The sequence below is a fragment of the Melopsittacus undulatus genome, chromosome Z (assembly GCF_012275295.1).
Source record: "Melopsittacus undulatus isolate bMelUnd1 chromosome Z, bMelUnd1.mat.Z, whole genome shotgun sequence".
Taxonomy (NCBI): domain Eukaryota; kingdom Metazoa; phylum Chordata; class Aves; order Psittaciformes; family Psittaculidae; genus Melopsittacus; species Melopsittacus undulatus.
In genome coordinates this window covers 101,718,338-101,729,872 of record NC_047557.1, presented here as the reverse complement: position 1 = coordinate 101,729,872, position 11,535 = coordinate 101,718,338, and the positions used below count along the sequence as shown (strand labels likewise).

Genomic DNA, 11,535 nt, shown 5'->3' with positions numbered 1-11,535 from the left:
GGAGGACCCCGGTCCGTCCCCGCCGCGCTCCCCCCCGGGGCGCCGGGCCCCGGTCACGCCGTTCCGGGCGGCGGCCGCCATGGCCGCGGCGGGCGGCGGGGGCCCCGCGGGGCCGTGGGGGGCCGGGGCCGGCCGCGGCCTGCAGAGCGCCATGAGGGCGGCGAGCGGAGCCCTGGAGATGGACAGCGCCGGTCGGACACGGGTGAGCGGAACCACCGGGGCCTCCCTGCGAGGCCGGGGGTGCCCTGGGCCTGTGTCCCCCCCGGTACCGGTTACCGGGGCTCCGGGGCAGGGTCCGGTGCGGCCGCGGCTCAGCCCCGTGTCCCCGCAGGAGGCCTACGTGGAGTACCTGAAGAGCATCGCCCTCATCGCGCAGGCCCTGCAGGAGGAGGCGGCGGGGGTCGGTGAGGGAGCTCCGGGGGCCGGTGAGGGAGCACCGGGGGTCGGTGAGGGAGCACCGGGGGCCGGTGAGGGAGCACCGGGGGTCGGTGAGGCAGCACCGGGGGTCGGTGAGGGAACACCGGGGGCCGGTGAGGGAGCACCGGGGGCCGGTGAGGCAGCACCGGGGGCCGGTGAGGGAGCACCGGGGGCCGGTGAGGCAGCACCGGGGGCCGGTGAGGCAGCTCCGGGGGTCGGTGAGGGAGCTCCGGGGGTCGGTGAGGGAGCTCCGGGGGTCGGTGAGGGAGCTCCGGAGGTCGGTGAGGGAGCACCGGGGGCCGGTGAGGGAGCACCGGGGACCGGTGAGGGAGCTCCGGGGGCCGGTGAGGGAGCTCCGGGGGTCGGTGAGGGAGCTCCGGGGGTCGGTGAGGGAGCTCCGGGGGCCGGTGAGGGAGCTCCGGGGGTCGGTGAGGGAGCTCCGGGGGTCGGTAAGGCAGCTGCGGGGGCCGCTGAGGCAGCTCCGAGGGCCGCTGAGGCAGCTCCGGCCGTGCCCCCGGTGCTCCCGGTGCCCCCGGTGCCCCCGTCGGTGCCCCCGTCGGTGCCGCTGTCACCGGTGAGCAGCTCCTGTCCGCCCGCAGACGGCAGCTGTGGGGTCACCCCCGACACCCCCAAGATGCTGAAGCTGGCGGAGCAGTGCCTGGAGAGGGTCAAGGCCATCGCGGCCGCGCTGGGTGAGTGTGGGGTGTGGGGCAGCCGTCGGGGGCTGTGCAGGGATATGGGGCACGGTGACCTCCGCTTCTCTCCATAGGGAAAGCCCAGCCCAGGCCGGCCGTGCAGGACCGGAGCGGGGCCCCCGCTGCCGTCCCCAGGCACCGCCGTGTGCTCTCGGATGAGGGGGGGAAGCTGTCCCCGTTCCTGCCCCCGGAGATGTTCCAGAAGCTGCAGATCAGCGAGGCACAGAGCGCACGCAAGTACGGACCGGGGTGTGGGGCTGTGGGGCTGGCATGGACTGTACCCAGGCTCTGGCTATGGGGCTGCGGCTGCCCCAGCCCGGGCAGTGGGGCTGGCATGGACTGTACCCAGGCTCCAGCTGTGGGGCTGGCATGGACCATACCCAGGCTCTGGCTATGGGGCTGGTGCTGCCCCGGCCCTGCCGGTGGGGCTGGCATGGATCATATCAGGCACGGCACAGGGGGTCCCAGGCACCCCTGGCTGTGCCCTGTGGTGGGTGCTGAGGGCAGGGTCCCCGCAGGGAGCTGACGCCGCTGGAGGAGGCATCTCTGCAGAACCAGAAGCTGAAGGCTGCCTACGAGGCACGAGTGGCGCGGCTGAACCCCAGCCAGGCCCTGCAGAAGACGTCCCTGGTAAGTGGGGGGCAGAGGGGGTGTCAAGGGGACCCCTGCTCCATGCTGACCGTGCTGGTGTCACCAACACCCTCCTTGCTCCACAGACACTGTCCCTGCAGCGGCAGATGATGGAGAACCTGGTGATCGCCAAGGCTCGGGAGGAGACTGTATCCTTCCTGGTGGTGAGGCTGTGCTGGACTCCCCACAGCCCCACATGTCCCACCCCTGGTGCTTGGCACCATCCCTGGGCTGATCCCAGACAGCCTTTGGGGTCCTGCTCCCATGGTGCTGATGGGATGATGGAGGTGAGGAAGGGCTGATCCTGGGGACGGTGCTCACAGCCTGTTGTGGTGGGTGCTGCAGGGTGTGGGAGCTCCAGAGCCTTAACTCTGCCCTGGCCCAGCTGCAGCGGAAGATGGAGGAGCGGCGGCTGCGGCTGCAGGAGGCTGCCAACAGGTAAAGGGGGGTCCGAGCAGGGGACTTGGGGTGCGGGGTCACATTGTCAGTACCTTCACCAGGACCATTGCACCCGCAGGAGGTTCTCCAGCAGCGTGGCCCTCACCCCTGAGGAGCAGGAGCAGAGAGCTCTCTATGCTGCCATCCTCGAGTATGAGCAGGACCATGTGAGTATGTGCTGGAGGCTGCTGTGGGGACAGAGTATGTGCCATGGGTGCAGGATATGTGCTGCCCTCGGGTGTTGTGAGGCTGAAAGCCTTGATGTCCCTGGGTGCTGCTAGGGCAGGGTGCTGTGCTATGGGGCAGAGTGCTGTGCCATGGGGCAGGGTACTGTGCCATGAGGCAGGGTGCTGTGCCGTGGGGCAGGGTGCTGTGTCATGGGGCAGGGTGCTGTGCCATGGGGCAGGATGCTGTGTCATGGGGCAGGATGCTGTGCTATGGGGCAGGGTGCTGTGCTATGGGGCAGGGTGCTGTGCTATGGGGCAGGATGCTGTGCTATGGGGCAGGATGCTGTGCTATGGGGCAGGGTGCTGTGCTATGGGGCAGGGTGCTGTGCCATGGGGCAGGGTACTGTGCCATGAGGCAGGGTGCTGTGCCGTGGGGCAGGGTGCTGTGCCGTGGGGCAGGGTGCTGTGCCATGGGGCAGGGTGCTGTGCCGTGGGGCAGGGTGCTGTGCTATGGGGCAGAGTGCTGTGCTATGGGGCAGGGTGCTGTGCCATGGGGCAGGGTGCTGTGCCGTGGGACAGAGTGCTGTGCCATGGGGCAGGGTGCTGTGCCATGGGGCAGGGTGCTGTGCCATGGGGCAGGGTGCTGTGCCATCCCTTCTGATGCTCCCCAGGACTGGCCAAGGCAGTGGAAGGCCAAGCTGAAGCAGAGCCCAGCGGATCTGTCCCTGGTGTCAGGGCTCTTCTCCTGCCTCCTCAGGTAGTGCCATGATGGGGAAGGACCCTTCTTGGAGCAAGGGGTCTGCAGCCATGTGGTGATGCCCCCTGCCCACCACTCCCTATGCTTCCAGCTTCCCGGAGCACCCCATTGCTCAGCTCCTGCGGCAGCTGCAGTGTATGGTGTACACCCGCCTGTACCTGGCCATCAGCCGCGGCGCTGCCGACTCTGCCATGGGATCCCCTGCCAGCCTCGGCTCTATCCCACTGGATGCAGGGGGTTCGGTGCCCACCGAGCCTGGGATCCGCCGGCTCCGCACCTCCCGCAGCCTGCACTGCATGTTCTCAGTGCCAGAGCATGGCACGGCCGGGCTGCGGCACAGCAGCTCCAGCACCCCCCTCGCTGCTGCCGGCACCCCAAAGGCAGAGGGAGGCTGGACAGGGCCAGCCCCACAGACCCCACGGGAGAGCTCCTTTGAGGACCTGGAGCGGTTCCTGGCATCACCCGAGGGCTGGGCCCCCACAGAGCCTATGGATGGACCTGGAGCAGAGGCAACGTTACCGGAGCAGCTGAAGGGCATCGTGCGGGACATCCACAATGCCATTGGTGAGGGATGGGCACTGGGATCGGGGGAGTCTTGCCCCACTGTGGGCTCCATGGGGGAGTGAGAGGACCCTGCACTGCATTGTTGTAGCTGGAGCATCTCAGGGTGCCGATGGGGAGAGCAGCGTGTCCTGGGGTCACTCACTGAGCATACTGCATGACTTGTTCCCTCTCAGACAGGCTGCTGTCTCTGACCCTGCTGGCCTTCGAGGGGCTGAACACAGCCGCTGGCAAGGACCAGTGCCTGGCCTGCCTGGAGGAAGCCTTCTTCCCACCGCTGTGGGCCCCATTGCTGGCTCTGTACAGGTACTGAGACCCCATGGCTGGGCCAGGCTCCTGCACCCCCTCCCCAGCATCCCCTCACCTCTCTGCCTGCAGGAGCGTGCACCAGACCCACGAGGCAGCCCTGGCCCGCAGCATGGAGCGGCACCGGCATGCTGGCCCCACTGATATGGGGCTGGCATCCCGGCTCTTGCCCACGGCACCCAGCTGCCCTGCATACGGCTCTGCCATAGAGGACCTGCGCCTCATCCCGCTGGAGACCTGTCCCCGCAGGAAGCTGGAGTGCATTGGTCAGTGCATTGGCTGGGAGGGATCTGAGGGGGATACCAGTGTGAGCCTTAGCATCCCCCCTCTGTGCCACAGTGCGAGCCCTGCGTGGCATCTGTGAGTGTGCTGAGGAGTACTGTGGTGCTCGGGATCGCCGGACCCCTGTCACCGCTGCCATGTGAGTGCCATGGGGGGCAGCCAGCCCCATGGCCAGACACAGCTGTGGTGGGGAGGTGGGAGGTGTGGGGGGGTCCCACTGCCTTCGGGGCTGATGGTTCCTGTTGGTAGCAGTGGGGCAGATGACCTGCTGCCTATCCTGTCCTACGTGGTGCTGCAGACGGGTCTGCCCCAGCTGCTGTCTGAGTGTGCTGCCCTGGAGGAGTTCATCCATGAGGGGTAAGTGCCTGGGGGACATGGGGATGTGCTGGTACCCCTTGGCTGGGAGCATTGATGGAAGAATGGGGAGGGGGCCAGGTGGGAGATGTGGCTCCTATGGGTGCAGGGCTATGGGGTAATGGCCATGGTAGTGGCCTGGTTGTGGCAGTGTGATGGTCATGATGTGGTAGCCATGATGCTGTGGTGGCCATGGCAGTGTCCCAGCTGTGACAGTGTGGTGCCCATGGTGGTGTCCTGTCCTGGCCATGATGTTGTGGTGTCTGTAGCAGTGTCCTGGTGTCTTGTCTGCTCTGGTGCTGGCTGGCCATGGCAGAGTGGTGGCCATGGCGGTGTCCTGGCCATGAGGTTTCAGTGGCCATGGCAGTGTTCTGGTGTCTTGGCTGTGGTCATGTAGCAGTCATGATGGTGTGGTGATTTTGGAAGTGTTCTGGCCATGGTGGTGTTCTGGCCATGGTGGTGTGGTGGTCATGGTGGTGTGATGGCCATGGTGGTGTGGTGGTCATGGTGATGTGATGGCCATGGTGGTGTGGTGGTCATGGTGGTGTGATGGCCATGGTGGTGTGGTGATCATGGTGATGTGGTGGTCATGGTGATGTGGTGGCCATGGTGGTGTGGTGGTCACGGTGGTGTGATGGCCACGGTGGTGTGGTGGTCATGGTGATGTGATGGCCATGGTGGTGTGGTGGCCATGGTGGTGTGGTGGTCATGGTGATGTGATGGTCATGGTGATGTGGTGGCCACGGTGGTGTGGTGGTCACGGTGGTGTGGTGGCCATGGTGATGTGATGGCCATGGTGATGTGGTGGCCATGGTGATGTGGTGGCCATGGTGGTGTGGTGGCCATGGTGGTGTGGTGGCCATGGTGATGTGGTGGTCATGGTGGTGTGATGGCCATGGTGATGTGATGGCCATGGTGATGTGATGGCCATGGTGGTGTGATGGCCATGGTGGTGTGGTGGTCATGGTGGTGTGGTGGTCATGGTGGTGTGATGGCCATGGTGGTGTGGTGGTCATGGTGATGTGATGGCCATGGTGGTGTGGTGGTCATGGTGGTGTGGTGGCCATGGTGGTGTGATGGCCACGGTGATGTGATGGTCATGGTGATGTGGTGGCCACGGCAGTGTCCTGACCACGGCAGTGTCCCAGCCGTGACCCTGCGGTGTCCGTGCTGCAGGTGCCTGATTGGGGAGGAGGGATACTGCCTGACGTCCCTGCAGAGCGCCCTGTCCTACGTGGAGTCCCTGCAGTGAGGAGGCAGCCGCGGGGACCCCTCCCCGCCATCCACCGCCAGGTGCTGCCGGTCCCCATCCCTGCGGGTCCGGTGTGGGGCCGGGGGGGTCCCGTCGGTGGGGATGAACCGAACCAAACCGAACCGAACGGAGCCCCCCCCGGTGGGCACGGGGAGGGCCGGGGCTGGCTCGGGGGTTGCTCCTCCCTTCCTGCAGGGGGCGCTGTGGTCCCGGCGCGCGTTCCCGCGGTTCCGCCCCCTGGGTGACGTCATCGGGGCGGTGGGCGTGGCGCGGGAAGCGGAAGGGAAGCGCGGGTACCGGGCGCGGGTAGCGGGTGCGGAGCGCGGTGCTGAGGCTGCCGGCCCCGGCAGGATGTGCGCAGGCGCGGCGCTGCAGCAGTACCGGCAGCAGTACCGGCAGCAGTGCTGGCAGCAGTACCGGCACTGCCTGGAGCGCGACTTCCGCCGGGGCCGAGCCCTGCCCTGCTCCGACCCGGCCCTCGTGGAGCGGCTGCGGCGGCGGCTGCGCCGGGAGCCGTCGGTGCTCCGGGCCCTGCAGGAGGACGGGCCCGAGCTGCTGTCCCGGGCGCTGCGGGGCTGCCCCGACCCGGGCCGGGCGCTGCCGGGGCTGGCCCGAGCCTTCCGGCTGCTGGAGCTGGCGGCCGTCAACCTCTACCTCTTCCCGTGGCGCAAGGAGTTCGGTACCGTGCAGGTGAGGACCCGCGGGCGCGCCCCCGAGGCTGGAGGGGGGGGGACACACCGGGTTCCAACCGTGTGCGCGCTCTCGTTGCAGACGTTTTCCGGTGCCTACGTGCACTCGCTGCGCTCAGCGCTCCCCGAGGATGACCTGGAGCGGAGCTTCGGCCGGCTGGGCTATGAACGGCAGGACCAGCACCGGTTGACGGTGTCCCGGCGCCCCCCGGAGCCCGAGCTGCTCGCTGCTGCCTGCGGCTTCCTGGCCTGCCGCCTGGAGTGTGAGATCCTGGTGGAGGTGGTGCTGCGGCTGCGCCCGCACCAGCCCAGTGCCGAGGACCTGCTGCGGGCACGGTGGATGGCTGGGGACATGGAGGCCTGTGTGGAGATGCTGCAGCAGATGGGGATGCAGCCCAAGGCGGCTGTTGGCTGCAGTGACCACGTGGACCTTTACCAAGCCATGCCAAGCAGCCCGGAGGATGTGGAGGGCGAGGACGTGTCCCCCCTGGCACTGGAGAGTGACCCTGGCAGCCCATTGGGTGCTCTGGACATGCCCATGAAGAACTGGGACTGCTGCAGAGACCCCAAGGCTGGGCAGGAGCTGGTGCTGCCTGTTGGCAACCCCGACCCAGACACCTCCTCCTGTCGCCTCTTCCTGCAGCAGGACCTCAGTGGGGCCAGCAGCCTGTTCCCCACTCCGGCTGTGGGGAGCAGACCCCCCCCAGTGCTGGGGGAGCCCCAGGACTCCCCCTGCCCTCCAGCTCCTGAAGAGGCCCCGGAGCTGCCCTGTTACCAGCTGCACTCGTGCCTGCGCCGGGGAGCTCTGCCCTCCTACTGCTGCACCACATGCCAGCAGCTCCATGCCGGTGCCTGCGCGGCCGGGCTCGTGTGCCGCAGCCGGCACCATGGGCAGGAGCTGCGCAGTGAGCGCCAGCAGCGGCTCTGGCTGCAGCGCTCGGAGGTGGACATGCTGCTGTCCGAGGGCTGCGGACCCCAGGGGTAGCACTGCAGTGTGCTGCTGCTGGGCACATCCCTTGTGCTCACTGAGGGATGGGGACAGTGTCTGCCGGCCTGAGGAACACTGTTCACAGGGAGGGACCAGAGCCTGGGCCATGCTCTGCTTCATCCCTGCGGTGCTGAGCTTGCTTCAGCCCTGGCCCTCCTGCTGTACATGCCTGGATGCATCAGTAAAGTGCAGCTGCCTTGCAGTGTGGTGGTGTCCTCGTGCTGTGCTGGGGGGTACAGAGGCAGCAGCAGGGAACGGGTGGGATGGGACCTACAGGAGCAGCTCTTTCCTCCAAGGAGAGTGGGGCCAGGCAGATCTGAGGCTGTGGTGGGAGGCAGAGCCTAGGAGTGTTCTTATCCCTGTAGCACAAAGGAACACAGCGGGGCTTTGGCTTCTTCCAGCCTAGGCAGAACCAAAGAATAAGGCAAATCACTCTGAGCTGCTGGCAGGTGCCTTTATTGGTGGTGAAGTCTGGGTTACTCCATGCAGCCAGCACTGGCTGAGGGCCCCAGGCCAGCCTCTTCCTGTGGAGCCCTGTGCATCCCTGCACCTCATTTCTCTTCTGCTCTTGGTGCTCTGTGCTGCAGCAGTACAGCGCTTCCCTACTGCAGCTGGGCCATCTCCACCCTGGGAGCTGTCCCGGGAAGGGCTGAAGCCGTTGGTGCTGTTCAGCCGAGGAAAGCTGTCCCAGTTGGCATGTGCTATGCTCCTCCCATGGTGCAGAGCTCAGGGCTTACTGCGTTTGGCCTGGCTCTCGATCCCCACACTGGTGACAGCCACCCGCTTGTTGCGGTGGTGCGGGAAGGTGGGCATGAGCTCTGGCTCACAGGCTGTGGGGCAGAGAGAAGGGGTCAACAGGGCACAGAGCACCCCAACCCCACCCCACAGGAGGCTACTTACGCAAGGGCTTCTCCTTGAAGTAGGAACTATCTAGGCAGTCCTTTGCTGTGCCCCTGCAGGGATGAGGGTATGTGAAGGTGCTGACCTGGCTCCCCTGGCCCTATGGACAGTGTGGCAGGCAGCCCTATCTGTCCCAGGCTGAGCTGCTCATGTGTCTTACCGTTTCTTGGGATCATACATAAAGAGGAAGTTGAGGAGCCGCTGCCCAGCCTCCGACAACCAGGGGAACTTGTGCTTGAGGTTGTTGTAGGGCTGCTTCCGCAGCGTGTACTGGCTCACCAGGGGCAGCGTGGAGAAGCCCTGCATGGGTTGGCTGTGAGGTGGAGGTGGGCACGGCAGGCAGGGGAGGGCAGGGAATGGGACTGCTCTCACCGGCCAGATGTTCTCATTGGGGGTCCCCAGGAGCTGCACAATGAGATCAATCTGGTGGATCTCTGAGGTACCTGGCAGCAATGGCTTGTGTGCCAGGAGCTCGGCAAGGATGCAGCCTGCAGCCCTGCATTGCAGACAGCATGCAAATCAGTGGAGATAGGAAAAGCCCATCCACTGATCTGCCTGTGGGTTTGCAGCCCCTGTCCTCAGCACCCTCCTGCCCTGCCCTTACCACATGTCAACGCTGGTTGTCTGGTTTGCCATCCCCAGCAGCAGCTCAGGTGCTCGGTACCTGTGTAAGGGATGGCTCTGACTCAAGGGGACAAATGAAGGCCCTGCTACAACAGTCACACTGAGCCACACAGCTCTGTCCCCAGCACCAGCCACTCACCAAAGCGTGACGACTTTGGGTGTCATGGGCTTTGGTGGCATCCCATAGGTGCGTGCCAGTCCAAAATCAGCTGCAACAGAGACTTGGGATCAGGAGGAAGCTCTTGGCTCCATCTGTGTCACGGAGCAGAGGGAGAGCTGTGGGTACAATCTGTGGCAGGAGCTGGGCTGGCAGCAGCTGGGGGCTCACCTATCTTCACACAGCCTTTGTCAGTCATGAGCAGGTTGGACACCTTCAGATCCCTGCCAGGGAACAGCAGGTCAGTGGTTGGTCAGCAGCACCCTTCACACCCAGCTCCTCCTGTACCTGTGTCTCCTCAGGGACACATATCCAGGGCTCATAGACGGCTACAGAGCCCTGAGCCAAGTGACCATGAGAAGAAGCAAACCCCATCATTCATCCAGCTCTCCTTGCCCCACTCCTGCTCCCACATGGAACCACCAATTCACTTCAAACCCCCACACAGAGCTGCTTCTCCCCAGGCATGGGTGTGGGAGGTAGAGACCACTGTAGTTAGAGGGCTTCCTCCCATCAGCTCCTTCTCCCTGTGCCCCATTCCTCAGTTCCCACATTCCTCCCTCTGTTCCCACCTGTGGACGATGTAGTTCTTGTGAAGGTACTCCAGGCCCTTGAAGACTTGCAGAATGATGCACTTCACCTGCAGAGAGAGGACAGGGGCATCCACCTCTATGAGAGCAGCACCAGCAAACCCCCAGTGCTTAAACCCACCTGAGTTCCCCCCAGCCTGCCATGTATGTCAGTGGTCAGCAGAGCACAGATCACACCATGGGCTGCCTAGGGGCAGCTCTGTTCCCCTGACAGTTTGCTCCAGCCCCAAACCCAGCCTGGAAAGGCCCTGGAATGCTCTTCAGTGACCAGCTACGCCCAGGCTCCATACACAGCCCAGAAATCCCAGCTCCCCTGGTACCCCCCAGCCCTGCTGAAGCCCAGCACAAGGTCCATGGAGCCCACCCTGGTGCCCAGTGTGATTTGGCAGCACTCTCTTAGGGGTAACGTGCCCAAAGCCTGGCTGATCTTTACCTGAGCCTCTGAGAAAGGTGCCTGCATGTTCTCAAGGAGACTGGCGAGGTCCTGCTCGCAGTAACCCATCACAAGGAATATACTGTCATAGACAAGACACAGTCAGGACCCTTCCCCGTGTCACTTCCCCAGTGTTCCAGCACTGAGAGAGGCAGCACAGGAGGCTGTGCAGGTTCTGGAAGGCAGAGGAGACAACAGAGGCCGGAGGAGGGAATCCCACCTCTCCAGATGGTTCCCTACAACCACCTCTTTGAGCTCCACGATGTTGGTGTGCCGGAACTGCAGGAGCAGAGTGATCTCCCGTAGGCTGCTCACGGGCATTCCTGTAGGGAGCAACAGCCTCACTGCACACCTGCCCCGAGCGGGGGCCGGGACCCCCTGCCCCGGCTCTGCTGCTCCTCCATTACCGTCTTTCTCACTGTCCATCCGCACCTTCTTCAGTGCCACGATCTCGTTCGTGAGGGTGTCCCGGGCCCGGTCTGGAAGAGCAGGACACCGGGTCAGCACCGGTGAACACCGGCGGCATCACCAGCCTGTTCTCGGCTGTACCGGCACACGGTACCGCTCCTACCGGGGAGCACACGGGTGCAGCCGGCCCGGCCCCGCACTCACACACGATGCCGTAGGTGCCCTCTCCGATCCGATTCAGCTTCTCGAACTCCTTCACGCTTCGGCATCTGCCCAGCTAGAACCGGGGACCCGCATCAGAGCGAGCGGTGCCCCGGCGGCTCCTCACGGCCGCGGGCACGCACAGCGCCGGTACCGGGACAGCGCCGGTACCAGGACAGCGCCGGGACCGGGACAGCAACGGGACCAGGACAGCGCCGGTACCGGAACAGCCCCCGGTGCTGCTGCCCACCAGCCCCGACCGCAGACACCGGCTGCGGCCGCCGCAGAGCCCCTGTCCCGGCCCGGTCCGGCCCCGCTGCCCTCACAGCCGCCCGCAGGCCGCGGCTCCCGGTGCACGCTCACCCGCTCCGCTGCCGGCACCTCGAAGTACCCCTCACCGCGCAGGCGCCGCAGCCGCAGCGGCTCCGCCTCGGGGTCCGGTTCCGGCTCCGCTTCAGGGTCCGGTTCCGGTTCGGGCTCCGGTTCGGGCCCGGACCCGTCCGCCATGACAGCTCTCGCCGGCGCCATGGCAGCACGCATGCGCAGCACAGCGCACTAGGGACAACGGCTGCTGGGTGTGGCCTCGCCCCATCGTGACCACGCCCCCTATGGCTCCGCCCACACACGTGACCACGCCCCCTCGGGCACCGCCCGCCCCCCGCCCCTCCCCGTGACTCCGCAGCCGG

The 11,535-nt window shown here is 65.7% G+C and overlaps 3 protein-coding genes across 5 annotated transcripts; 2 read left to right on the top strand and 1 right to left on the bottom strand.

The window, feature by feature from the left end:
* The first annotated feature begins 79 nt into the window (after positions 1-79).
* VPS9D1 (VPS9 domain containing 1) lies at positions 80-6,188 on the top strand. 2 transcript variants are annotated; one of them, XM_034072589.1, is made up of 15 exons: positions 80-202; positions 332-404; positions 1,017-1,109; positions 1,187-1,349; positions 1,631-1,742; positions 1,829-1,891; positions 2,128-2,180; positions 2,260-2,347; positions 3,019-3,104; positions 3,196-3,668; positions 3,842-3,971; positions 4,044-4,237; positions 4,311-4,392; positions 4,506-4,610; positions 5,784-6,188. In XM_034072589.1, exons 1-15 carry the CDS (start codon positions 80-82, stop codon positions 5,857-5,859), a joined length of 1,914 nt encoding a protein of 637 aa, XP_033928480.1. In that variant the 3' UTR covers positions 5,860-6,188. The 2 variants fall into 2 exon arrangements, with proteins under 2 accessions (XP_033928480.1, XP_033928481.1); XM_034072590.1 differs by having other exon boundaries at positions 111-202; positions 4,503-4,610.
* SPATA2L (spermatogenesis associated 2 like) lies at positions 5,962-7,533 on the top strand. Its single transcript, XM_034073118.1, has one exon. The coding sequence runs from the start codon at positions 5,962-5,964 to the stop codon at positions 7,531-7,533; it is 1,572 nt and encodes a 523-aa protein (XP_033929009.1).
* Positions 7,534-7,969: 436 nt separating this feature from the next.
* CDK10 (cyclin dependent kinase 10) lies at positions 7,970-11,389 on the bottom strand. Of its 2 annotated transcripts, none has more exons than XM_034072855.1 (13): positions 11,213-11,389; positions 10,853-10,925; positions 10,673-10,719; positions 10,461-10,563; positions 10,241-10,322; positions 9,790-9,857; positions 9,389-9,441; positions 9,200-9,269; positions 9,041-9,100; positions 8,809-8,932; positions 8,597-8,736; positions 8,437-8,489; positions 7,970-8,366 (listed from the first exon to the last, which is right to left on the bottom strand). In XM_034072855.1, the coding sequence occupies exons 2-13, from the start codon at positions 10,915-10,917 to the stop codon at positions 8,263-8,265; spliced, it is 969 nt and encodes a 322-aa protein (XP_033928746.1). In that variant the 5' UTR covers positions 10,918-10,925; positions 11,213-11,389; the 3' UTR covers positions 7,970-8,262. The 2 variants fall into 2 exon arrangements, with proteins under 2 accessions (XP_033928746.1, XP_033928745.1); XM_034072854.1 differs by having other exon boundaries at positions 10,648-10,719; positions 11,213-11,385.
* Positions 11,390-11,535: the final 146 nt, after the last annotated feature.

What these genes read in the sequence shown, in the direction of transcription:
- VPS9D1 (XM_034072589.1), top strand. Translation starts at nt 80, where the DNA reads ATGGCCGCGGCGGGCGGCGGGGGCCCCGCGGGGCCGTGGGGGGCCGGG. An exon ending in GGAGGAGGCGGCGGGGGTCG is followed by an intron (nt 405 to 1,016) that starts GTGAGGGAGCTC and finishes GTCCGCCCGCAG; the next exon opens with ACGGCAGCTGTGGGGTCACC. An exon ending in GAGGAGTTCATCCATGAGGG is followed by an intron (nt 4,611 to 5,783) that starts GTAAGTGCCTGG and finishes TCCGTGCTGCAG; the next exon opens with GTGCCTGATTGGGGAGGAGG.
- SPATA2L (XM_034073118.1), top strand. Translation starts at nt 5,962, where the DNA reads ATGAACCGAACCAAACCGAACCGAACGGAGCCCCCCCCGGTGGGCACG.
- CDK10 (XM_034072854.1), bottom strand. Translation starts at nt 11,377, where the DNA reads ATGGCGCCGGCGAGAGCTGTCATGGCGGACGGGTCCGGGCCCGAACCG. An exon ending in GGGCACCTACGGCATCGTGT is followed by an intron (nt 10,720 to 10,852) that starts GTGAGTGCGGGG and finishes CTGCTCTTCCAG; the next exon opens with ACCGGGCCCGGGACACCCTC. An exon ending in AAGAACTACATCGTCCACAG is followed by an intron (nt 9,442 to 9,789) that starts GTGGGAACAGAG and finishes GTTCCCTGGCAG; the next exon opens with GGATCTGAAGGTGTCCAACC.